At 48.2% G+C, this 25,153-nt stretch overlaps 1 protein-coding gene across 7 annotated transcripts in view; it reads left to right on the forward strand.

Moving 5' to 3' along the window:
- Positions 1-25,153, forward strand: part of PIGG (phosphatidylinositol glycan anchor biosynthesis class G) — a 38,257-nt gene that overhangs the window by 10,099 nt on the left and 3,005 nt on the right. For 2 of the 7 annotated variants that reach the window (XM_045528092.1, XM_045528094.1), the window contains 7 exons: positions 6,277-6,489; positions 10,526-10,743; positions 11,065-11,346; positions 12,827-13,281; positions 16,643-16,834; positions 20,295-20,604; positions 24,515-24,678. In XM_045528092.1, coding sequence (XP_045384048.1) covers positions 6,277-6,489; positions 10,526-10,743; positions 11,065-11,346; positions 12,827-13,281; positions 16,643-16,834; positions 20,295-20,604; positions 24,515-24,678 — 1,834 coding nt within the window. The other 5 variants (XM_045528097.1, XM_045528093.1, XM_045528095.1 and 2 more) reach the window with 5 other exon arrangements.

The following is a 25,153-nucleotide window of genomic DNA, read 5'->3' on the forward strand; positions in this document are numbered from 1 at the left end:
ACTCCGCTTCATGGTTGTAGATGTTGTGGGTAGGCCCCACACCTGTCAGATTACCCCTCTGGCTGTGTCCACTCCTCTCACCTCCAGACCTGTCCACCTGACTGCCCGCCTGACACCTCCACTGATATCTCTTACAGGTAGAGCAAGTATGACAACTTGACATCCAAACTTTTTCTCCCCCAAATCTGCTCTCCCTTATTTCCATGCCAGCAAGTGTCACCACCATTCATATAGTTCCCTCTCACTGTCTTTCTCCCTTGCTCCTCGCATTTCATGACATCGCCAGTCTCCCCACACGTAAAGCTGAACTTAGGGTACAGTGAAAAATCCTATGTGAGGCTTCCTGCCTACCTTGCTGCTTTGTCTTGAGCCACACTCCCCATTACACTGTCTCCTGGCCTTTGCCCTCCTGCCCTCCTGCGAGTCTTGGAGGCCCGCATGTTCTTCCTCAGCTGCCAGTGCCCCTGTCCTCACTCCCGCAGCCTCTTACAGGCCTCAACTAACATCACTCACTCACCCGCAAGACTAAATTACATCCCTCTGTCAGTCTCTTCCGTAGCACCGTGTGCTCTCTGTCAGCATCCTTAGCACAGTTTGCCATTGCAAACTTACTTGTGGGATTTATTCATTTATGCAATTCATGTGATATCTGCCTCTGCATTATGGTTTAAGCCACATGAGGGCAGGGCCATGTCTGTTTCACTCATCACTATGTCTAGAGCCTGAAACATTGCCTGGCACATGACAGATGCCAGCAGATATTTTTCAGATGGATGGCTCTTCCACGTGAGTGAGGATCGCTTGGGGAAGCATCTCCACCTGCTCCTTCTGTCTTTTTATGGAGCTTCCTCCTCTAGAGTGTCTGACCTCCTAAGATGTTATTGGCTTTTGTAATCTGAGCCTTTCCCGGGTGCCAGGCTGGAAGCCTGCCTTATCATGGGTGTGCACACACCGTGAGCCACAGCACCCAGCTTTCTGCACCTGCATTTCACCACACTTTGTGACCAGAGCGATGTTGAAGTATGGCTCACCCCCCTGAGTGAGAGCCCATGCAAGAAACACCCCTTCTTCCATCCATCCATCCATTGGTTCAGCAGAGGTGTCTTGAGCACCTGTGCTAGGCCAGGTGCTGTGCTGGGCCCACAGACTCACACAGGAGTAAGACACAGCTTTTGCCCTTGAGGAGCTTAGTCTGGGGAGGAAAAGAGATGATAAAGCTGACGTTTTTTATTCTAGGACTGCTAGGGCTATTGTTTATTCGCAGTGCTGATGTTTCATCTCTAAACTGGGTATTTAATAGACCAGAGGCAGGAAGGGCAAGGGCAGCATGTGTGCAGAGTACCTGCAAATGCTGCCCACACAACCAGCCTCGGTCCTGATAGTCGGTTCTGTTTGGTTTTTAAGAACAGCTGTATTGTTTATTCTCATTATGCCCAGACTCTACTCTTTGGTATATTCACAGAGGTGGGCAAGCATCGTCACAGTCAATTTTAGGACATTTTCATCAACTCAGTGAGAAACCCCATACTTGTTAGCAGTCACCTTCCACTGCTCCCAGCCCCAGACAGTCACTAATCTGCTTCTTGTGCCTCTTCTGGACATTTCACATAAATGGAACCATTTCATCTTGTGTGTATGGCGTTTTTCACTTAGGATAGTGTCTTTCCTGTTCATAGTTCTAGCAGGTTTCAGGATGTCCTTCTTCTTTGTTGCCAAATAGCACTTCAGTGTTTGGATTTACCTCATTTATTAACTGTTCATCAGTTGATGGACATTTGGGTTGTTTCCACTTTTTGGCTATTACAAATAATACTGCTGTGAACGTTTATGTATGACTTTCTGTGTGGGTCTGTGTGTTTATATGACGTCATTTTCTTACTCTACTCCAGCTGTGTCCCACCCACTCCTCTGTGCTGTTACTAATAGATTACTTTGCTATATGTGGTAGACCCACAGCATAATTACACAGCTTTATATAATTATACAGTTTTATATAATTGCTTTTAAAATCAGTTAACAGAAGAAATATGCTTTTATACTGTCTTTAATAATTACTTGATTAGCTTTACTGGTGTTCCTTGCTTCCCTATAGATCCAGATTATTATCTGGAGTCACTTGCTTTCAGCCTGAAGAACTTCCTTTGGTATTTCTTACAGGTCAGGTTTGCTAGCAATGAATTGTCTTTTTTTTTTATCTGGGGATATCTTTATTTCATCTCGTTTGAAAAATAGTTTTACTGAGTATTTTTGATAGACTTTTTCTTTCAACTTTTGAATATGCTCTCCCCCTGCCTTCTTTCTGTCCACCAGGGTTTCTGATGAAAACTCAACTGTTAATCTAATTGGGTTTCCCATTTCTTTGTCTTCTAGCATTTTTACTGTAATGTGTCAGCATATTTTGTGTTTATCAAATTTAGAGTTTATTGAGCTTCTTGGATATGTAGATTAATGTTTTTCATCAAATTTGGGAAATTTCCTCTGTTCTTCAGATTGTATAATCTCTATTGATCTATCTTTAAATTTGCTGATTCTTTCTTCAGCCACTTCAAATCTGCTATTAAGCCCCTTTAGTGAATTTTTCATTTTGGTTATTATATTTTCAACTTCAGAATTTCCATTTGATTCTTTTTTTTAATAATTTCTAAACCTTTATTGGTATTTTCGATTTGATGAGAAATTGCCATCACACCCTCCTTTACTTCTTTAAGCATAGTTTCTTTTAGTTCTTTGAACATATTTATGATGGCTACTTTGAAGTCTTTCTGGCATCTGGCCCCTCTCACAGAAAGGTTCTCTTAATTGCTTTTTTTCCCTGTGTTTGAGTTGTACTTTCCTGTTTCTTTTACATTATTTTTATCTTAAAAATGTATGTAAATTTATTTTAATAAAAATAAATGTTAAGGTATTTATTCTGAAAAAATAAACAGTTTTGGACTATATGCCATGTGATTTCATAGACCACCAGCATGCTGCTGCTCATTCCCTGGGTCCTCACCTCTACGTGAGAAGCATAGGTCTGGGTCACTCCAGGATCAAGGGTCTGGGAAGGAGAGCGTGCCTGTTCCTGGACTTCCATGAAGGGCAGAGCAGGTGTATTTTATCATCTGCCTCTCACTACTGTAATGTCTTATCTTACCGTGTTTGTTGTTCTATCCTCCAAGCCTAGAATAGTGCCTGGCACCTCGTGAGTCCTTCATCAGTATTTGCTGATTGAATGTTTAAAATATTGCGTAGGTGGGAACGTAGTAGGGCTAGTGGAAGTAGAGACTGCTGCCAGACTGTGAGAGTGGTTTCCTGAAATGCTGAAATGTCTTCAGTGGCTTCCATTGCCTATGAGATACAACTCACTCTATCATGTGGCCTACACTGTGTTTGTATGATAAAGTTACATTTATTAAAATAGTTTGTGCTGCAAGAACTAGTCAGACAAATTAAAAGAGCAAAAATCAAGAAGCCAAAAATAGACCCCAGTGTATATGGGGATAAACAGCATTAATTCCTTAATATCATCAAATAGTGTTCGAATTTCCAGTGTTTGTTTTTCTCTCTCTTTGGTTGTTTCAGTTTATTTGAATTAGGGTGCAAATAACATCCATGCACTGTGATTTGTTTTTATGTCTCTTAAGTCTCTGTTGATCTATAGGCCCCCAACCCCAACCTTTTTTGTTTTTGCACAGTTTATTTCTTGACAAAATCTGGCTATTTGTTCTGTGGAGTCTCCCACAGTCTGGATTTTACCAGTTGCTCTCTGCACTGTGTGCTTAGATGTCCTCTGTCCATCCCATAAATCTCTTCTGACCCATAGGCTAGAGCAGATTCAGATTTCACTGATTTAATTTGTTTTGGCTTGGTCTGGTATGGTCTGGGCAGGGCTACTTCTAGCAGGAAGGATGTACCACCTGGCTCTCTGCTTTACTCTGATGTTAGTAACTACTGATGATCAACTAGGTCCGTTAATTCAGTAGAGGTTGTAAATTGTGATGTTTTAATTCTATAACTCTTTTTCATTAATTAACCAGTGTCTTAGTCTATTTGTCTAAAACCAAATACCACAGACCAGGTAATTATAAAGAGCAGAAATGTATTTCTGTCAGTTATGGAGACTGGGAAATCCAAGACTAAGGCACTGGCCTCAGAGGAAGGCTGCTCTCTGCTTCCAAGATGGCACCCTGAACGCTGTTGCGTCCTCTGGAGGGCAGAACCCTATGTACTTCCATGGCAGAAACTGGAAGAGCAAAAAGGTCAAACTCTTTTGTGACAGGTTAATGTATTCATGAAGGCTCTGCCCACATGACCTAAACACCTCCCCGAAGGCCCTGCCTCCCAACACTGTTGCATTGGGGAGCAAGTTTCCAGCACATGAGTTTTGGGGGATGTGTGCAGACCACTGCAGCCAGAATAATTCTATAAAGAAACTCTTCCTCCGTCTACTTTTTGGTTCCTCACTGGTATCATTTATATAAAAGAGATAGGATAAATGAATTACTCTTCTCACTTAATTACCTGATTCAAATCAGTTAATGAGTTTGCTAGCATCCTTCAACTGTGACCAATTAAGTTTGTTCTTTTTTTGGTAACATTGTGAACTCGTGGCCTCAGGCATATTTGATTTGTTTCAATTCACTGTAGATACTACTCTTTAATATTCAAATTGTCCTGTCCTTGGCCAGTGGAAGCATCTTCAGATTAGCTCCTGAGTCCTTTTGGTAAAACCTTGGTGGTCTTCGATAGCTTTACTGCTCTCTGGTCTGTAACGTGTTCCAGGTTGTCATGCACGTTGCCTTCTCGACACCTGCCACCAGCTGCTTCTCCAAGATGCCCTGGTTCCTTTTAGTGGTGTTTGAAGTGGCATTTGAAGACTACTGCCTCAGAGCTAGAGGTGCTCACTGATACTGGGTTAGTCATTATTTCTAGGCAGAGTAAGGAGAATTTTTTTTTAAGATAAAATGATCTTGAGTTTGTATGGATACTTCCAGTTCACCTTCAAAACTGTAAAATTAACTTCTTAGATCTTACATCTCTACTTTCTTCTTCCTAAGCTTGGAATCCCAGTTGTCAGCAACCCCAGATATGATATAATTAGATCATCGTGTAGTGACTTGTTTGCTTTGTCCCAAGCAAACACTGTCACTCAGAGTAGCACTGCCAGCACCACCACTACCGGTACGAGTGCCAAAAGCAGTTTAAGGTGGATTTGGTTTTGTGTTTTGTTTTGTTTTTTCAGCTCAAAGCACTTAATATAAGAAAATACTAGAAGAGAGAAGCACTTCAAGAAAACAAATAATAGCACTGGAGTGGCAAATTCTTTCTAAGCATAAACCAGCAGTCATCATTAAAGGGTTGGTCAAGAGATGATTTATAGATTTGGCAAAATTAAGAGGAACAATTCTATACAACCAAAAGTTACTACAAAGTAAAACCTCTACCCACTGACACTTAGGTATCTGAGAAACTCACACCGAATACCCTCACCACCTGTCCTTGGTAGCCCCTTGGCACCCCTGCAGACCTGCCTTATAGCTTCTGGGGTGTGGGGGTGTTTACTCTCCTTACTGATGACAGAAACCCTGACTCCATTGAGTTTCTTGTCTAAGGTCATATTGGATGGTGGCAGAGTGGCAGCGTAAGCCCAGCGTGCTGCTATCACAGCCATTCTCCTTGCAAGGAGTTAGGGTGGCCAACCACTGCTGGGGCTTGAAGCGCTTTAGTGGACAGGCAGGTGTCTTGCTTGTCCATGTTGGTTACAGCACCTGCCCAGATGAGCCCAGCCTTATCCTGCTCCCCACAGCGGAGTGTGCTGCTGCTCAGGAGCCACCAGAGGTTCAGGTCTCTCCACGAGGGTTGTGTGTGCACGCAGAGAACAGAGCGTGGAACATTCCGAATCCAAAGGGGCAGGACCTCAAAGATACCACCCTCACTTTTGTTCAGGGGTTGATTGTTTACTTTGCCAAATGACCCTACCTTGGCATCTGCTGCCTATCTGCTCTATCCGTGCCCATCCCCAGTGCCATAGCTCACACTGCATTGAACTTCTTGCATTGGGCTCTCCCAGTGTATTGTTAAACTGCTGTAGGAAAGGCATTATCCTCAACTTAGAATGAGCATTTAGTAGATTTATTGACACAGAAATCAATGAGGTGATTTCTGTCTGATTCTACGCTGAATGATTTCCAGAAATGGATAATTTGACTTATGTTGTAGAAGGTCAAATTGAAGAATGACTACCATCTTACACTTTCTGGAAGCCTGTTACTTAAAATGTTTTCTTTTTTCCAGGTGATATGCGACATCCAAAGCGAGTTCAGCAGACGGATCTGGCTGCAACACTAGCAATAGGGCTTGGTCTGCCAATTCCAAAAGACAGTGTAGGCAGTCTCATATTCCCAGTTATAGAAGGAAAACCAATGAGAGAGCAGTTGAGATTTTTACATTTAAACACAGTACAGCTTAGCAAATTGTTGCAAGAAAATGTACCGTCATATGAAAAAGGTAAATCAATCCGTAGTTGCTGACTTCTATCAGATCCATATGTTTCCATCGAGCTGGTGTTTTTCTGATGTTTCTGTGGTGTGCAGTTTGTCACGGGAATACTTTGCAGTCAGCACTCTTTGATTATGCAGGTGTGTTATTCTTTTCTTAGAACTTGAACTATCACCTTTAGCAACACCCATAGATGCAGTTATTTAAGTGAAATTCTTTCATAAATTTATTCAACAGATATTTACCAAATTCTTGTTATGAATGAGGGATTGTTAAAAGCACCTGAGATAAAGCATTGAGCAGTACAAGGACTCTGCCCTCATGGAACCTTCCAGAGGAAGGAGAGAAAAAGTATAGTGATAGATGCCAGATGGTGATGAGTACCTTAGGAGCAGAATAAACGGGGAAGGTGTGGGGCATGCAGGAGGATGGGAGCCATCGGGGCAGGCCTGGCCTTTGAACAGGTGTCTGGGAGAGAACCCTGCAGCTGCAGAGTGCAGACAGGGTCCTGCCATGGGATGTGCCTGCACATTCAAGGAATGACCAGGGCTAGAGCAGGCAGGAGAGGGCAGAAGGATAAAACATCAGAGATGTGAGGACCTTTCAAGAGTTGGAGGGGCTTTCGCCTTTGTTCTGAGTTAAGGGGGAGCTGCTACAGGGCTTCGTGCAGGGCCTGAAGTCTTCAGCTTGCCTTTTCCAGGGCTCTCTCAGGTGCCCTCGTGGAGGGTTCAGGCTTGTGCTGTAGGAGGAGAGCAGTGAGGAGGCGGCTGGCATACTTTGGGGAGAGGTGAGGATGGTGAGGGCTCAGGTGATGGCGGAGTCCGGGAGAAGTGGTTGCATTCTGGATACGTTTTGAAGGTCGTGCAGGCAGGATTTACTGGTGCGCTGGCATATAAGGTACAAGCAGACCAGAGGTGTGAAGAACAACTCCAGGGTTTTCAGCTGGAAGGAAAGTTCAGCATTACTATTTCCTAGGGGGGCGAGATGGTAGGAGGAGCAAGTTTGCGAGGCACAGTGCTTGTAGGGCGAGGGGTTTGATGTCTAGGAAGCCACGTAGGGAAGGAATTTCAGAAAGGAGGCAGTGCGCAGCTATGCCAAGTGCTGCTAAAATAAGATGAAGAATTGAGAACTGACTGTTTGACCTGACAGCGTTGGGTTATTGGTGACTTTGTCAGGAGCAGCACACACGGCTGCTGGGGCAAGGCCTGGCCGGCTGGTGTGGGTGAAGGGCAGCAGGTAAGAGATGCAGCAGCTCCGATGGCAGCGGGAAGTGGACTGGGTCTGAGGTGGATGTGGGGCCAAGAGAGGGCGTTTTGTTTTTATTTTTAGGCTGGGAGATAGTTGGGGTGTTTATATGCCCGTAGAAATGATCCAGGAGAGGAGCATGCACCTCCCTGGGATGTTTCCAGATGATTTACTGTGGCACATCCAGCTTCATCAAAATAACATGATGGACACTGGGATTCCTTTGAGAGTCTGGAGGCAGTGGGCTTCTATTTTGAGGCAGCATTTAATGTGATGTTGGCAAGTTTCCTACTTGAAGTAGTAAACAAATAGTACTACCAAATAGAGTGAACACTGTGAGTTTGTGCAGAGACGTAAACTGACCTGCTTGAGTCACGTGTGGAAGCCCGAGTCACCTGCCATCTGAGGAATGGTTGGGAACCAGAGTAGTGAGTGCAGGAGAACTTCACGAGCGCCGGCTCTTGGTCCCCAGACGGGCCAGCCAGGACACTTTGTTGAAGATGAGGCCTGGCCACAACGCGCCTTGCAGTCTAGACCAGGCATAGATGTTACTTTTATTTTTTATTTTTTTCAAAAATAGTATTAGCTTCATAGCTTTCGCATATTTACTGTTTCATTAATGTGTCCTTTTTTCTATACTAGCAAGCAATAAAAACACCAACAAAAAAAAAACAAAACATTGGAGGGGTTGTTGGCCTCTTTCAGAAACAGCAGGGTAGAGAGAAACCAAGAACTGATGGATGTGGAAGGAAATGAACCTGTTAAATGAACATAGGACTGACTGTTCCTTGGCCGAGAAAATGGTCATGGGGTCTCACACCCCAGGAAGCCTGTTGTCCATACGGTCAGTGATCATGTTTCCCCAGACAAACTCGGGTACGTGTTCTGACGCTGAAATATATTTTAGAAGCCACGACAAGGCCTGCAAAGCCCCTCCGTGGTACCCAGCTGGTCTGACAGCTCCCCATCTGGCTGTCCTTCAATTCTAGTGGGACCAGCTTCTTCTCACCTCAGAACAGTTGCACGTGCTGTTCCCACCGACTGGGTGCTTCTCCCCAGTTTTCCAGCTTGTTAATTCCTGGGCATCCTTTACATTTCAGCTTAAATATCAGGACCTTTCTTGTCCCCCACCCCGCCTCCCAGCCTAAAATTGGTTCCTCCCCATTACCAAAAGTCTCTCGTTACATGCTACTTTTCCTTTGTGTGACGTGATCACACTTTGTAATTACACGTGTGCATGTGTGTTAACCCTGCAGGATCCAGGCAGGTAGGGATTGTACCTGTTGGCTCACTGTTGTATTTCTTGCCCCTTGCATGGTACCTGGCATGTAGTCAGTGCTCAGTAAATATTTGGATGCATGTACAGGTGTCCCTCATGTCTCTGTGACTCCTTGATAGAGAGGCAGTGGGGTATAGACTAAGGTGCCCCCCTGTGTCTCTATAACTCCAGGGTGGTGGGGTGTGGACAGAGGTTTCCCCCACTCCTGGCTGGTGGGTATAGTAGTTAAGGGTGCCAGCCCTGGAGCCAGACTACCTGAGTTCCAACTCCAGCTTTTACCAAGGAGCTCTGTGACCTGGGCAGGCGATTTGCCCTCTGTGTCTCAGTGTCCCCCTCTAAAGAACAGGTGTGGTACTCATCCTTGCCTCATAGGGTCATTCAGGGGATGAAAGGAGTTAGCTGCTCAGAGAGGTGCCAGGCATTGGCACTCAGTACAGGTCATTAGTGGCAGCTTCAGTGAGGGGCCCACAGGAGTTAGGCTTCATGCTCAGGGACTTACGCCACAGGGCCCTGAACCCCAGCATCCAGGGCACCTGCGACAGCTCCTCTGTCACTGTGGTGATGGGGGAAGGCCTGAGGGCGTGCTCACAGTGTCCTTGGTGCAGTGTCCTGTTGGATGGCGCAAGGCTGATAGACGTAGCTGAGACTAGCCTGCAAGTGGCTCTGCTGAAGCAGGAGGTGCATGTTAAATACCAGGGAGTCTTGGAAAGGAAGTTCTTGCTTTGCAGACCAGTCTAGTCAAAAGTGAGTGTGGTCCAGGCAAAGACTCAAGACCGACCAGCCCTGGGCCAAGGTCACATCAGCCAAGACCTTGAGCAGCATGCCACGTCATCTACAGGAGGAGCCAGCAGCAGTGAGGGCTGGGCTCACGCAGAAGCAGAGCATCCACGTTAGGGCCACAGCTCGCCAGCACGAGCAGGGAGAGGCTCAGAAACTGCTGTCCTTTCCCGAAGAGGACTTGTGAGGAAGAGAACCCAAGTTCAAGGGTGGGTGGTGTTAGTGCGGGGAAGAAGGGCCTGGACTGGGAAGTGGGCTGGCAGAGAAGGGGTCTGGCCCCTGCCTGCCCAGTCCTCACACAGCGCTGCAAGGATTAGAGAGGTTCTGTAGAGCCATGGGGTGTTAACGTGGTGCATTTCAGCACTGTTTTTATATTGCACAGTGAAGAAGAGAAGAGCAGAAAGAGACAAAGAGAGAAGGGTGAGGAGGAGGTAAGACCAGGTGAGGGAGGTAGCGAAAGACCAGGCAGAGCAGTGGGCAGACACTTGTGTCCTTGCGTGTGCCAAGGCCCATGGGCCCTGCAGTGCTGGGGCTGACAGACCAGCACCCTCAGCTTCTAGGGTTTTACTGCAGGTGCTGCTGTTCCTCTCCCCACAGGAGTAGTTCATCTTCATGAGGTGTCAGTCCCAAGAATGAAGACTTTACCATATGCCACAAACAACTGCATACTTTGAATTTATATACACATATGTATATCCATGATGTTGTGTGAGTGTGTGTGTAACCTTTCTGTCTGCTTGATAGATCCTGGATTTGAGCAATTTAAAGTGTCAGAGAAGATGCATGGGAACTGGATCAAACTGTACTTGGAGGAAAATAATTCAGAAGTCCTTTTCAACCTGGGGACCAAGGTTCTCAGGCAGTACCTGGATGCTCTGAAGAACCTCAGTCTGTCCCTGAGCACACAAGTGGCCCAGTACGACATCTACTCGATGATGGTGGGGACTGCTGTGGTTTTGGAGGTACAGATGCTCACATAGAGTCATGGCTCAGGTGTTAAATTGATTTGATAACTCAGCCAAAATATTACAGTTTACAATATATATGTTGGTGTTACTAAAAATGGAAAAATACTAATTTTCTTGTCCTTTTCATTGTGTGTCCTAATTTGTGACAATGCACAAAGTATTGTCGGGTATCAAGTGGCTTCACTGGCTGCAGGTGATAAAAAATCAAGCCACACGTGGTAGTTAATTAGAAATAACCTTTTATTAGGCTTCCTATAATAAGTAGATTTCTTCACGCCCAGCAATCTGTAGACGTTGCCGTTGTTTCTGTCCCAGGTTCTCACCCTGCTTCTGCTCAGCATCCCGCAGGCGCTGCGCAGAAAGGCTGAGCTGGACGTTCCGCTGTCTTCTCCGGTGTTTTCCCTGCTCTTTTATTTGATGTTCCTGGTTCTGTCAGCCATTCACGTCATCGTGTGCACCTCTGCCGAGAGCTCGTGCTACTTCTGTGGCCTCCCGTGGCTGGCGGCGTGTGGAGTGATGGCGTTGATCTCTGCGCTGCTCTGTGCGATCATGTCTGTTCTGACCAAGATGTTCGTCCGTGGAAGTCTCCCGAGTAAGGTATGACTGGTTCCCGGGAGTACGACATTGTCTTTCTGCACAGGCTGCTGTTGCTATTTCAGCCAGTCTTTCATTTCTCAGATGCTAGTCGAACACCTGGTGCGTGCCGGGCGCGGTGGGGCAGGGCTCGGCGGGGGAGTACTCTGAGCGGCCTTGCCAGGCCTCCGGGTGTCCTGACACAGGTGTCCAGAGCTGTGTCAGGAGGTCACATGCCTTAATTCTTGCTTAGAAAAACAGTGTTCCTGCAACTATAACAAAGGTGTTTGTAAAGAGCTGCCTGCCACAGAGGAGCGGGCAACCCACTGATGGGGTGCACGAATCAGACCAGCTCTCCACAGAGGTGTCTGAGCTGCAGCCAGGGGAAGAAGAAACAGGCAGCTGGTTGGACACTCGGGAGGATCAAAGGGAGGCTTGGTCTTCCTAACTCATCCCCTCGTTTTGGGAATCTACTCTTTCTCATAAGTCTGGATTTCTTTTCAAGGCTGGCATTTTTCGTTGGAATTCTTAGTCTGGCCTCTGCACCTCCGTCCGTTAGCGGGGTGGTGGTGGCTGGGCAGTGAGGGAGGGGTAGATGGCCGCAGTGAGGTCCACAGTGCTGGAGCCCAGGACCAACGGGCCCAGTGCAGTGACTGCAGGCGTCACTCACCCCCTGCCCGTGCCTGTGTAGCCCTCATCCCCTCCGCTTGTCACAGGGCCATCAGAGGCCCTTTGCTATGTGTCTGTCTCGTCAGGCCATAGGTTTCCCTAGAGCTGGGATTACCTTTGCCCAGAGTGGCATCCCTGGGGCCTAGCTAGGGTCACGATATCTCCCTCTCTATTGTACCCAGCTGTGCAATAAATAGTTATCAAAAAGAGTAAGTGACAGTAATTGAGTCCTCATCTTTAATTTTAATGTTTTAAGTTAGTATATTTAAAGGATAGTACTGTGATGCCAACTTTGTTATTTCAACAGGATTAACCATTTCAGTGGAAACTTTCTGGATTTCTGGAAAATTCATGGAGAAATTATATGTCTCGTTTGGTAGAATGTATCGTTGGGGTTCTTTGGTTTCAAGCAGCAGGAACTGGCCATGGCCAGCTGAAGCCCTGGGCTCTGCAAAGGCACCGAGGACGGGGTGTGGAGGGCCAGCAGGAGCCACTGGGCGAGCTCTTTGGTCTCCATCACCGCCCAGAGGGGTCTAACCGTTTTCAGGCTCTTTTTTGCTCATCTTGGAACTTGCAGTACAGTGTGAGGACGGCTGACTGACCGTGCTGTGTCCGTGTCCCCCTGGCTGGGGGAGCGCATTTTCACTCCCCCAAGTTGTATCCTGGGAGGAGGGGCTGTCCCACTGAAGTAGAAAGGGCCATGGCAGAGCTGGGGAGCAGGTCCTGGGCGTGAGGAACAGCAGGTGTCTGTTGCAGGGGATTATTTATTGTGCAGACAGCAAGATGTGTGTAATTTTCAGATTATCTCTTACAAAATACATTTTCCTTTTTACAGAATCCAGCTCATCCCAACTCAGGGTGGTCAGAGTTAGACCTTCTGATGGTGTTTGGGACAGTGGGCCACGTCTTGAGTTTGGGTGCCAGCAGCTTTGTGGAGGAGGAACACCAGACCTGGTACTTCCTCGTGAACACCCTGTGTCTAGCTCTGAGTCAAGAAATCTACAGAAGCTACTTTCTGAGAGATGATGGTGAGCCTCAGTGTTGCTTCCATGTGGAACAAGGGTTTGCTGGTGCCACACCAGCGTTGCAGGACAGGACCGGCTGTGACACGCGGGAGCCGGACAGAGTGCACATGAGCTCCTCTCTCTCAGAAGTGCTCAGAGGCTGTGAGAAGTGGATGGTGCTGGCCAGTCCATGGCTGATACTGGCCTGCTGCCGGCTGCTGCGCTCGCTGAACCAGACAGGCGTGCAGTGGGCCCACCGGCCTGACCTCGGCCACTGGCTCACCAGGTGAGAGCACGTGCCCGTGGCTGCAGGCTGGACCTGCCACAGCTGACCGATCACAGACTAGGCTCTTCTGTTTCTAAATTTAGCTCATTTTTCATATTAAGAAGGGGATAATGTTTAAGATCTGAAAAATAGGAAAATATACCAAAACCCATGAATCAATGTTAAAAGGTGAATTTATTTTGAAGTTAGCCTAATAGATGTGTTTTATTAATGCTGAATCGCTGTAATTGTTCATGATTGAAAGCCTGTGAGTTTTAAAATGACCATGGTAGTGAAGATACAGTTTTGGGGTCCAGCTCACTGATGGCTTGTTATGGACTGCTGCTGCCTATTCTCTGGGCCGTGGCCCGTGCACCGTGCCCTACTTGTCACACCCCTGCTGATGGTCCCTACGAAGCAGCTATGGAGCGGGACTAGGCCAGCCAGGCACAGTGGGACAGGGCCTCTGTGGGCAGCTCTGCCCTTCACCTACCCTGTTCTCTCTCCCCATCCCTGAATGGGGCAGAGCCAAGTGGGGGAATCTTCAGCCACCTCCTGAGCCTGTCACTAGTGACTGGAAAACCTAAGAGAAGGAGGGAGGATTTGAAATAAGGAGTGAAGTAAATAGAAGAAACCTGAAACTTGAAAAAATCAAGATTTGACTATATTTAAAATTCTAATTGTCTAGCAATGAAGACTTAGGAAACTAAAGTGAAAGAACAGCAAAAGGAGAGAATACTCACAGTGAGAGGTACGTACAGGGAGCTAACTGCTGTGAGCGGTGTCCATCAAAACTGGTAGCAGAAAGGAGAGGGAAGTGCACACTGTTGGTGATTAGGGCACTGCACGCTAAGTGACGAGGTGTTGCTTTGGACCTGTTAAGACAAAGAAACAAAAATAAATGATAAAACCCAGTCTTGGTGAGCGTGTGAGGGTTGCTAGGGCCATATTACTGGCATAGTTCTTTTGGAAGATACTTGGAAATTCACATCAAAAGCTATGAAATTATGGATTCCTCTGACCAAGTAATTCTTGTGGAAAATTTCTCCTAAGTATTAGCTAAATTAGTCAAGCCTTGGTAGGCCCATTCATCACAGGTCAGCATCCTTCAGGCGCCCGCCTGCTGTGTGCCGGTACCTCTCATTTGCCCAGCAGCCCGGGGAGAGGACGTAGTTGTACCCACTTCAGAGGTGAGGAGGCTGAGAGGGAGTGCAGCTAGCGGGAAGCCGTGTGGGGTGCGCTGGCCTCGGGGTCAGAGCCTGCGTGCCCGGAGCGGCTGGCTGCATTATGGACCTCTGGGTCCCAGAATAGCACAGTAACACCTCATTTCTTATTTTTCTGGAAAATTGAAGCACTGGGAGAGAATCAGCTGGCTGCCACGCCCAGATGCACTAAGCGTGTGCATGGCATGTCCCTCGGGGCGTGCTGTGCTGCCTGAGGCTCACTCTGGGCCTCCCCGCATGTCAGTCTCCCTGTGCTGCTAGATCATTCCCACCGATTCATAAAGAGGCCTCTGTTCTGCACCTCCTGGCAACCTTCCACTCCTCGAAAGGTGTCTAAACCTGCTTCACTATTGCTTTTGTTTTCCATCCGTAGTTCTGCTTACCTGAGGTCAACCATGGTCTGAAAAGACTACATTCGTATAACTTTTATTACAGTATATTGTTATAATTATTGTATTTCATTGTTAGTTATTGTTAATCTCGTGCCTAATTTATAAATTTAACTTTACTATATATGTATATATAGGAAATAACTATATATACATTTATGTATATATGATTTGGTACTTTCTGCAGTTTCAGGCATCCATTGGGGGTCGTAGAACATACCTGCTGTGGTTAAGGGGGGACTACTGTATAACAATCCAGAACAGTGTGTAAAAATACATATGATTTAAAGAGTGATAATAAACAAACGCCCAGGTACCCCCTCCCAGGTAAGGCCTAGGCCCTGATGTGGCTCCCGTCTGCCCCTCCCTTCTCGGAGCCCCGTCCTAACACTGGCAATGTCTTTCCTGAGCATTTTCTTTTCTTTTCTTTTCTTTTATTTATTTATTTATTTTTTTGAGACAGAGTCTCACTCTGTTGCCCGGGCTAGAGTGCTGTGGCATCAGCCTAGCTCACAGCACCCTCAAACTCCTGGGCTCAAACGATCCTCCTGCCTCAGCCTCCCAAGTAGCTGGGACTACAGGCATGTACCACCATGCCCAGCTAATTTTTTCTATATATTTTTAGTTGTCCAGCTGATTTCTTTCTATTTTTAATAGAGAAGGGGTCTCACTCTTGCTCAGGCTGGTCTCAAACTCTGGAGCTCAAACGATCCGCCCGCCTCGGCCTCCCAGAGTGTCCTCAGCATTTTCTGAAGTAGTTTTTCTGTTTGTGTGTATGCCTTGGAAGAATATTGACTTGTGCTTTAACAGCTATTAACTTTCTGGGCTTTGACTTGTGAGTGTCAGTCAGTAAAACAGAAGGACGCTAGCCTTCCCAATGTTCCCACTTGGGCTGAGGTCGCAGGCTGGCGGCAGGACCAGGCAGCGGCTGCACCACGGAGGCAGGGGCAGGGCCTCAGGCTCTGTCCTCAAGTGAGCTGTCGACTGCCACACCATCTCCTCACCCAGGAGCAGGGGACAGCAGATGCACGACGGTGAGAGGGTCTACTGAGTTGATCTGTGTTGCTGAGTAATGGGAGAGGGCTGGAGCCAGGAGGCGAGCTGGGTGTACACAGGCAAATACGAGGCTGCCCCAGAAAAGGGTGTCAGGGGACAAGAGGACTGTTTTAAGTGTCGCCACCTGGCCTTTGATCATCAAGAGCTGAGGGTGGGGCCCTGGGTAATGAAAGATGAAGACTTATGGTTGCCGGTCTATTTTTTGTTACATTTTAAGAACCTTTGTGTGAGGCTGAGAGCGGTGCCTCATGCCTGTAATCCTAGTGCTCTGGGAGGCCAAGGTGGGAGGATCGCTCAAGGTCAGGAGTTCAAGACCAGCCTGAGCAAGAGAGACCCCCGTCTCTACTAAAAAGTAGAAAGGAATTATCTGGACAACTTAAAATATATAGAAAAAAATTAGCCGGGCATGGTGGCGCATGCCTGTAGTCCCAGTGACTCGGGAGGCTGAGGCAGTAGGATTGCTTGAGCCCAGGAGTTTGAGGTTGCTGTGAGCTAGGTTGAAGCCATGGCACTTTAGCCAGGGCAAAAGAGTAAGACTCTGTCTCAAAAAAAAAAAAAGAACCTTTGTGTGAGTTTCAATAACCAACAATTTCATTTTATTTTTACATTTCAGGAAAATCTATTATTTTTAATATAGTTCTTTGAAAACCACTTGGTGTAGATTGATAGCATCACTATTTGGTAGTAATTTTGGCATTTTCCATCTTATTTCAGCTCTGATCACAAAGCGGAGCTCTCGGTCCTGGCCGCCCTCTCCCTCCTGGTGACTTTCACGTTGGTTCAGTGGGGCTGCTCCCCCGTGTCCAAGGCGGCCTTGGCTCTGGGGCTGCTGGGCGTCTATTGCTACAGGGCGGCCATTGGCAATGTGCTGTTCCCGTGGCAGCAGGACAACAGAGACATTTCAAAGTAAGTGAATTAAGTGCACGGGCAGACACAGCGGTGTGCTTGTAGATCTATTTTGATATTTTATGTTCTAAAAGAAAGCCATGCCAATCTCTAGAGCACTGGGGTTTGGTGTTTGTGAGTTGGCAGCTACTAGAGCCTAAGAAAACCCCAATTAACTGCTTTGTTAGTGCATTTTTTTTTAAGGAGACAGACAACTTGGAAGTAATGTCATTGAGATTTATTTTTTCAATTGAAAATAAAACCTCCAGGGTATAAGACAGACATACAGATGAGCATAGCCTGAAGTCTAAGCTAACGGCAACATACAGTTGCAGGGTTCAGTTTTGCTCAGTCACGGTGTTACGGCGGTAATGCAGGTGACAACGGTGGTTGGAAAATGAGGCATGCTAGGGAATTCAGCTGTCCCCATGGATTTCAGCGAGCTCCTCCAAAGGGCCAGGAGCTCGTGCCAGTGGAGCATGTGCGTGCTGACTGGGAGGGCTCAGTCATGAATACCTTGTTCTGCGTGCCAAAGTGGCTGCTTTTCTGTTTTTAATGGTGCTGCGGTGAAACAGATTCCCTCCCACTCCCGAGGGCTGGGTTGAGCAGAGGCCGTTCTGCAGGGAAGTTTGGAAAATACGACTAACCCTCTGGCACGGCCTCCCTCTGCCAAGTTTATCTCAAGAAAACAAGCGGAGGATAGCCTGGGAATGGGATGCAAGCATGCTCGCTGAAGGGTCATTTACAGTCGCAAAAAGTAAAGACAAGGTAGTTATCTAGCAAATAGTAAGGTGATCCTCTTAGTCGTGTTGAAGTTTTATAAGGAATCCTGGAGCTGTTGGGTGGTACGTTTTCACAGGGCACAGAACCACGCGCTGGAACAATAGGCTGGGAAACTGCAGCGTGACTCCAGCTTACCAAGTGTGTGCGTGTCTTCTTTCATATTTATGTGAAGGACTGAATACATAACATGTTGGCTGTGGCTATATTTAGGATCTGGGATAATAGGTGGCTCATAACCTTCCTTTTTACTCATTTTTGTACCTTACAGATGTCTAGAATTAATAAGTATGGCTTTTATAATCAGAGGAAAGGTCAAGGTGAGAGCTGAGGGCTCTGGCCAGGCTGTGGGCAGCTCTGGGGAGCGTACCTGGAAACACCTGCTGACTGATATGAGGGTGATGGGGGTTGAGGTGACGCCAGGGGGCATGGCTGAGGTGACAGCCATGTAGCAGGCCTTCACCTGAGGCAGGGAGGCCAGGTGGGGAGAGAATGGTGAGTTGCAGGTGTTGGGGGGGTGTTCTGTGGACATGTAGGCTGTTAACTTCGGAGTCTGAGACTTTGGGCAGATGTCAAGATCTGGATGTTACATTTAGGGGTATTTCTTTAAATCTCAAAATGCAGCACGTGAATAAATTTCTCATTTCTTCTCAGATCTATGCACCTGATTTCAGCATCACTCATTTCAGGACTTTGATCATCTTACCTTACCTGCCTACTGTAACATATACTTTGCTAGTGTCCAGAAAATAGCCAATGTGCCTTTCTTTCAACACTCCCTGCTTGGTTCGCATTCTTCCTGTACGATGCTTCCACTCCTAGTATCCCATCAGTCCTGATTCTGAGTATGTCCTGGTTCCAGCCCCACCCTGATGCTAGAGCCATCTTGGTTCTAGATCACGGTAACAGCTGCTGTTCTCCCTCAGCCCCCAGGTTCTGCCATCTGTTGGTGTTTTAAATCCTTTGCATTCAACTCCTGACTCTTTGCTCCACTCAGAAGCCCAGGCTTGGCGGGAGTGGACGGTCGAGTTGCAGTGGTCCTGGGTGTGTAGGAACGGTGCTGGCCGGTCAGGGCGAGGAGGAGGAGGGCCCACTGAGGGTGTCTGAGATGATGCTCTCCCTCCTGTTCACCTTCCAGCCCGCCCTGGCATCCTCTCTTGATACAGAGGCCAGTCCCTTTTCTGCTTTGAAGCTTCTCCAGTGGTTCCAACCTTTGCTGATTTCTCCCTCCTTTGAGCCCACGTGGGCCTGTCATTCCCTCTCACATTAGCACACAGCTTGGCCTGTGGGGCTTGCTGGGTACCTGACCCCAGCTCATCAGCCGGGCGTGGCCCTCATGGCAGGCCACACTGCCGGGCACAGGGTGCACGGTGCTCAGACTGAATTAAACTGATCACAGTTCTGTTGTTTTTAAATATATAAACCTTTCTGAGAAAATCTGATGGAAAAATTCAGTTTTTTAAAAGTTATGTTGTTATGGTGATATTTCATTTTCAGATTTATTTATTTATGATTATTTTAAATTATCGGCTTTTCTAGTGTATATAAAATATTTCATTTGCAAAATTTATTTAAAATATTATGTTTTAGGAATATATATGTTTTATAAGATGAAATTCTTTGGCATAGTATCATACATTATATCCTTTACAGATTACCATAAAGGAAGTGCTAAAATCCTTCATTCATAATAGTACATAATATTTACTAAGCATGTACTATGCACCAAACACTGTATGTGCAGCCTCTTGTTTAATGCTACACCTTGTGAGGTGTAGATACCATTTTCTCTTCATTTCACAAATAACAAAGGTGAGCGTCAGAAGTCTTGCTTAACTTGCTCCCAACACCAGAGCTAGTCAGCAGCAGGCCTGGCTGAACAAAGCCCCGCCTTTCCCCAGGGCCCGCAGTCCGAACCACCTTACCATTGCACGTGTGTGTGCAGACTACTGTGCGAGTACTTTCCTAAGGCTGCTTGATTGTGAACACGCTCACTTGTACGATTCGCATTCATGAACTTATGGAAAGTTTTTTTTTTCTTTGTTTTGGAGATAGAGTCTCACTCTATTGCCCAGGCTAGAGTGCCGTGGTGTCAGCCTAGTCACAGCAACCTCAAACTCCTGGGCTCAAGCGATCCTACTGCCTCAGCCTCCCGAGTAGCTGGGACTACAGGCATGCACTACCAAGCCTGGCTGATTTTTTTCTATTTTTAGTAGAGACGGGGTCTCACTCTTGCTCAGGCTGGTCTCGAACTCCTGACCTCAAGCGATCCTCCAGCCTCAGCTCTTGGAAGTTTCTGACAGAATTAGATCTTATACTAGTGCAGTGGTTTTTCAAATTAACTGTGCAAAGCAGGCAGATTTTTCTAGTGTGCTACGGGGCATAGCTTAGGTCTCGCCACCATGTGACCCTTGGGCCAAATGAGCAAGCTTTCCCTGAGGCCGACTCTATCAGAGAAGGGCCCACTAGGACACACCTGTTGGCTATGGTAGAGCGCTCCTCGGGCTGACGTGCAGAGGCAGACATGCGCACTTCCATGATATTCCCGGGGGGACAGGGAGGGTGCCGCGGCTCATTTAGCCAGCCACACTGGCACATTTAGGCGTCACCTAAATAGACATGTGTATTTTTCGTGGGAAAATATGTATTTCAATTTTTCTAGCTGGTGCTAATGAATCTAACTTGTTTTGCTTTTTTTTAGGGGTATTATTGAAGCTCGTTTTGTTTATGTCTTTATCCTTGGCATTCTGTTCACGGGCACCAAAGACTTACTTAAGTCTCAAGTCATTGCTGCAGACTTCAAAATCAAGACTGTAGGTTTATGGGAGATATATAGTGGATTAGTTCTTCTGGCAGCCTTGCTCTTTAGACCACACAATCTTCCGGTCTTAGCATTTAGTCTCTTGATTCAGACTGTCATGACTAAATTCATCTGGAAGCCCCTGAGACACGATGCCGCTGAGATTACTGTAATGCATTATTGGTTCGGTCAAGCATTCTTCTATTTCCAGGTAGGTTTTCCTTATTACCATGAGTAGAAGACTATTGATTTTTTATATGTTATCTATTTTTTAATTTTTCTTTGAGAAAATTTTACCATGAGTTGGAAAGTTATGTTTGTTCAGTGAAAGAACTGTCAGATGGCATGGTGAATTATGCTGAAATCTTACGTGTATTTTATAAGATAAAGCACAGTTAGTCCTTTAAGACAGACATCCTAAGTGCTGGATGGAGTGTTGGTCTGCTGGGTCGGGCCTGGATTTGCTTATTACAAGCAGTTAGGGAAACATGTCATGTGTTTCTCTTGCTTTCTTCGGTGAATATCATACTTGTGCTCTCTCACGCCCTTTGCCCCTGGTATCAGGACTGTCCACTCTGGGGACCGTTTGGTGTCCCCACTTGGTTATTAGTCCCTGGGGCCTTGTGGGTTGTCAGGTCTTCTCTCCAGTGTTTGAAGACTCATCACAGACAAGCTCAAGCTTACCTTGGTTTTGCCCAGGTGCAGATAAACAGCACCTGGACAGGTAGACAGGCCTTGAAGGTATCCAGTCCCATCCATCCTCCCCGCGTCCCCAGGAGGGTGGGTGCAGCCATAGTTGCCCTCCGGGCTCTGGCTCCCTGGCTGAATGACTTTGCTCCAGCTACCGAACACCTTGGGTTTACTTTCTTGTCTTGACAGCGGGGGTCTGTATTTCCTCTGTGTGCACCAGCTTCTTCCCCTCCTCCTTCCAGTCCCAGGGGCTTGTCTGGTTCTGTGTCCTGACAGGTCGGCCACTTCCACGTCCTGTCCTCCTCTCCTGGTCTCCTGGTGCTCCTGGCCTTATCAACAGAGCAGCCCACAGTTGTAGGCTTTTCTCTGTCTGTCCCTCTGACCCTGAAGCCCAAAGGTGGCAGGGATGAAGTTACAGAATTACAGAAATCTGTAAGCCCTCAAGCACCGTGGCATAGACCATGGCTGACACGCTGATTCTTAGCCCTGTCTTGGTGCTGCCCTGGCCCTTCTAACCTACTCGACCCTCCATCTCCTTGTAACACCTGTAGCTTCCCCCACTGTGGGGTCCGGCACCTGTGTGGGGAGCACGGGCGTGGAGCCATGAGAGTGGGTGTCCTTGCCAGAAGTGCACGTGGCCGCGGGCCTGGGTGCTGGTTCCCAGCACTTTCAAGCCAGGTGGCCTCTGCCAGGCTCTGCTGTGCCTCAGTCCTTATCTATGAAAAGGAAATAATAAATCGTTCCAGGCTGTTGAGAGGGTTAGGAGCCCAACTGAGCCTGGGCTGTGCGGCAACATGGTTGTGACTCTGGGCGACAAAACAGCCTCTGGAGTTCACTCTGCTCCTCTGCACAGCGCGGCGGCGATGCCACGGTGGTCGTGAGACACAGTGCGGTGGTGGCTGGGCAACGTGTCCAAGGGCCACTAGTGTTCATGCAGCAGCTGCCTTCCTAGCACCAGGGACTGCTCAGCAGGCAGAGTCAGCAAAGAGTCAGGCCTCACAGAGGTGGGCCACAGCCTGGCACAGCGTGAGCAGCAGAGCAGGCCCTGCTACCATCCACTCCTGCCCTCCCTACAACTCCAGCCCCCTGCACACTCCCCCCGACCAGCTCTCATCTTTCTGTCTCTCCAGGGCCCGTTTCTTCAGGTTGAGTCTCTTTCCCTTCACTGTTTGATTTCTTGGGAGAAGAGCTTATGGGTTTCTGCCCTGTCCCTGCCTCCTGCCCTTAGCTTGGCAGGTTCTTAACGGCAGGGGGCAGGGGCGTGGGTGCCCACACTCATCTGCCTGCCCTCCGCTTATGCTCAGTCCCTGGGTCTCTCTGCCTCAGTTTCCGCCCTATACAACAATAATGACATACCTTGTCTGGACTGTTGGTACCAGCAAAGCCTCAGAACACACAGCACGTGCTGTTGGCTACTGAAACAACACCGTGGTCAGCACTCAGTGCATGGCTGAACCTGCTGGGGTCACCAGCGACCTCTCAGGTATCAGACCCGCTCTAACCTCACCACATTGCCCTTGAGGTAGCACATGGGACTCTGTCCTCCCTCCTCCCCTCCCTCCTGCCGAAGCTGCCGAGTTTCCTGCTGCTCTTTGGTCTCCCTGGGGAAGGGCTCCAGACAGGGGAATTATGTGCTCCCAATTGCACCTTCCAGGAGAGCCGAGGTGGCCATGGGTCACGTGGATTGATGGGGAGGCATGGAATGGAGGTTAAACCGAAAGGATGGGGCCTAGGGGCCAGACAGTGAGGATGGCAGGAAATGCACGTCTCTGAGACGTGGCAGACGTCAGCATGGTGGCCCCCTGGGCCCGCATGTGTGCATGGAACAAAGCCACGGCTGAAGGGAGTGGGGTTTGACCATTGAGTTTGCTGAGCTGGTGAGCACCAGCCAGAGTTGTTTCATGGGCCCGCGGACAACTGGTTCCAGAGAGGGCCGTGGCCAGGCTTGATAGAGACACGAGCTATCACGTCGTAAATGCCTTGGGTATCTAAGGAAAAGTTGGCATAATAGATGACGGAAGGCCGGGCACGGTGGCTCACGCCTATAATCCTAGCACTCTGGGAGGCTGAGGCAGGTGGATCGTTTGAGCTCAGGAGTTTGAGACCAGCCTGAGCAAGAGCAAGACCCCGTCTCTACTAAAAATAGAAAGAAATTAGCTAGACAACTGAAACTATATAGAAAAAATTAGCTGGCATGGTGGCACATGCCTGTAATCCCAGCTACTCGGGAGGCTGAGACAGAAGGATTGCTTGAGCCCAGGAGTTTGAGATTGCTGTGAGATAGGCTGACACCACAGCACTCTACCCAGGCAACAGAGTGAGACCCTGTCTCAAAAATAAAAAAAAAAAAATAAAAAAAAAAATGACGGAATCAATACAGATTGAAGGTGGAGAGGTAGAATCTTAGGAGATCCTTTTTTTGTTGTTTTTTTGCAACAGGGTCTCACTCTGTTGCCCAGGCTGGAGTGCGGTGACGTCATCATAGCTCACTGCAGCCTCAGACTCCTGGACTCAAGCCCTCCTCCCACCGCAGCCTCCCAATTAGCTGGGGCTGTAGGCGTGCACCACCATGCCTGACTAATTTTCCCTATTTTTTGTAGAGACAGGGTCTCGGTATGTTGCCCAGGCTGGTCTTGAACTTCTAGCCTCAAGTGATCCTCCCACCTTGGCGTCCCAAAGTGCTGGGATAACAGGCATGAGGCACTGTACCCAGACAGAGATCCTTTTCTTGGATCTAAAGTCCTGCCACTCACATGCAGGGTGAGCTGTGTGGCATTGGCCCTTGTGTCCCATGGCAATTTACCCACCAGGGCTGGGCCATACTGACCAGAATCTTGGCAAGAGTCAGATGCAGTCAGTCCTCATATCTGACATGCAAGCTACATGCGAGTTATCCATCTGCTCCAGGGGCTGTGCTCCCCAGTATGTTGCTTGCCCTCCGTAAGTAACTCACGACACATGCACGGTGTCACTGTCAAACAGGGCCCAACCATGTGGCCACCCTTTAGTCTTTGGTCCAGCGTCACCCTATCGGCTGGTCCAGGCAGCTGTGCCTCCCAGGGCCATGTGCACCACCCTCTGACAGCAGGTCCGTGTGTTTGTCCTGTGAAAAGTCCATGGATCTGGATGAAGGGGTGAAATCTGCCACAGCCCGTCAGCAGGTTTATGTGTGCGTAGTTCCTTACAAGGGACCACACATTTCTTCACAGGCCATCTCACCTGCTCCTCCCAGGCCTGGAGTGCTGCAGGCAGGTGCAGGGTCGACTTGTGCAAGGCCAGTCAGAGACCTGAGGAGCAGCCAGGCAGCCAGCCTGACCAATGTGTGTGCATGCTGGGGAGGTCACCCAGGCCTCGTATGCATGTCACACTGACATCATGGTTATTGGGGCTGTATCTTTGAGACCCGTGTCTGCTCTGCTCTTGTGTTCCAGGGCAACTCCAACAACATCGCCACCGTGGACATCTCGGCAGGCTTCGTGGGCTTAGACACCTATGTGGAAATCCCAGCCATGTTCCTGACAGCATTTGGCATGTACGCGGGGCCCGTGCTGTGGGCCAGCCACCTAGTGCATTTCCTGAGCTCAGAAGCGAGCAGGTGAAGCTCTCCTGTGTCTTGCAGCACAAATGTGATGGCAGGTTGCCCGATTCTAAGACTTATCCAGATACGGCTGTCTGAGCTGCACGGGCTCCTCATCAGTCTCCTTCCCTTCAGTAGGAAGGAGCCTGCATGTCGCAGGGATGTGTGCGGGGCCAGGTCCAGGTGCAATGTGGGCCTTAGTGGTTCCCCCAGTTCATACCAGCACGTGGTTTCTAGAAGCACAGAAGGAGAATTTCTCCCCCCAGCCGCCCGGTTTTCCTGCTTTCTAGTGGCCAGGTTTGCGGGCTGGGGTAGTTCTTCCTCTTTGGGGACCTGAAGACAAAAGACACTGCTCTTGGCCTCCAGAAACCCTGCTGGCCAGCGGAGGACTCTGGAGAGGGCTGGTGGCCGGGGCCGTGCACATTGCGTGTCATCTGTGAGCAGCGGGCGGGCATGTCCCGTCCACTCAGAGGCTGATGAGTTGAGTCGGAGA

The sequence above is a fragment of the Lemur catta genome, chromosome 17 (genome assembly GCF_020740605.2).
Source record: "Lemur catta isolate mLemCat1 chromosome 17, mLemCat1.pri, whole genome shotgun sequence".
NCBI classification, from domain to species: Eukaryota; Metazoa; Chordata; class Mammalia; order Primates; family Lemuridae; genus Lemur; species Lemur catta.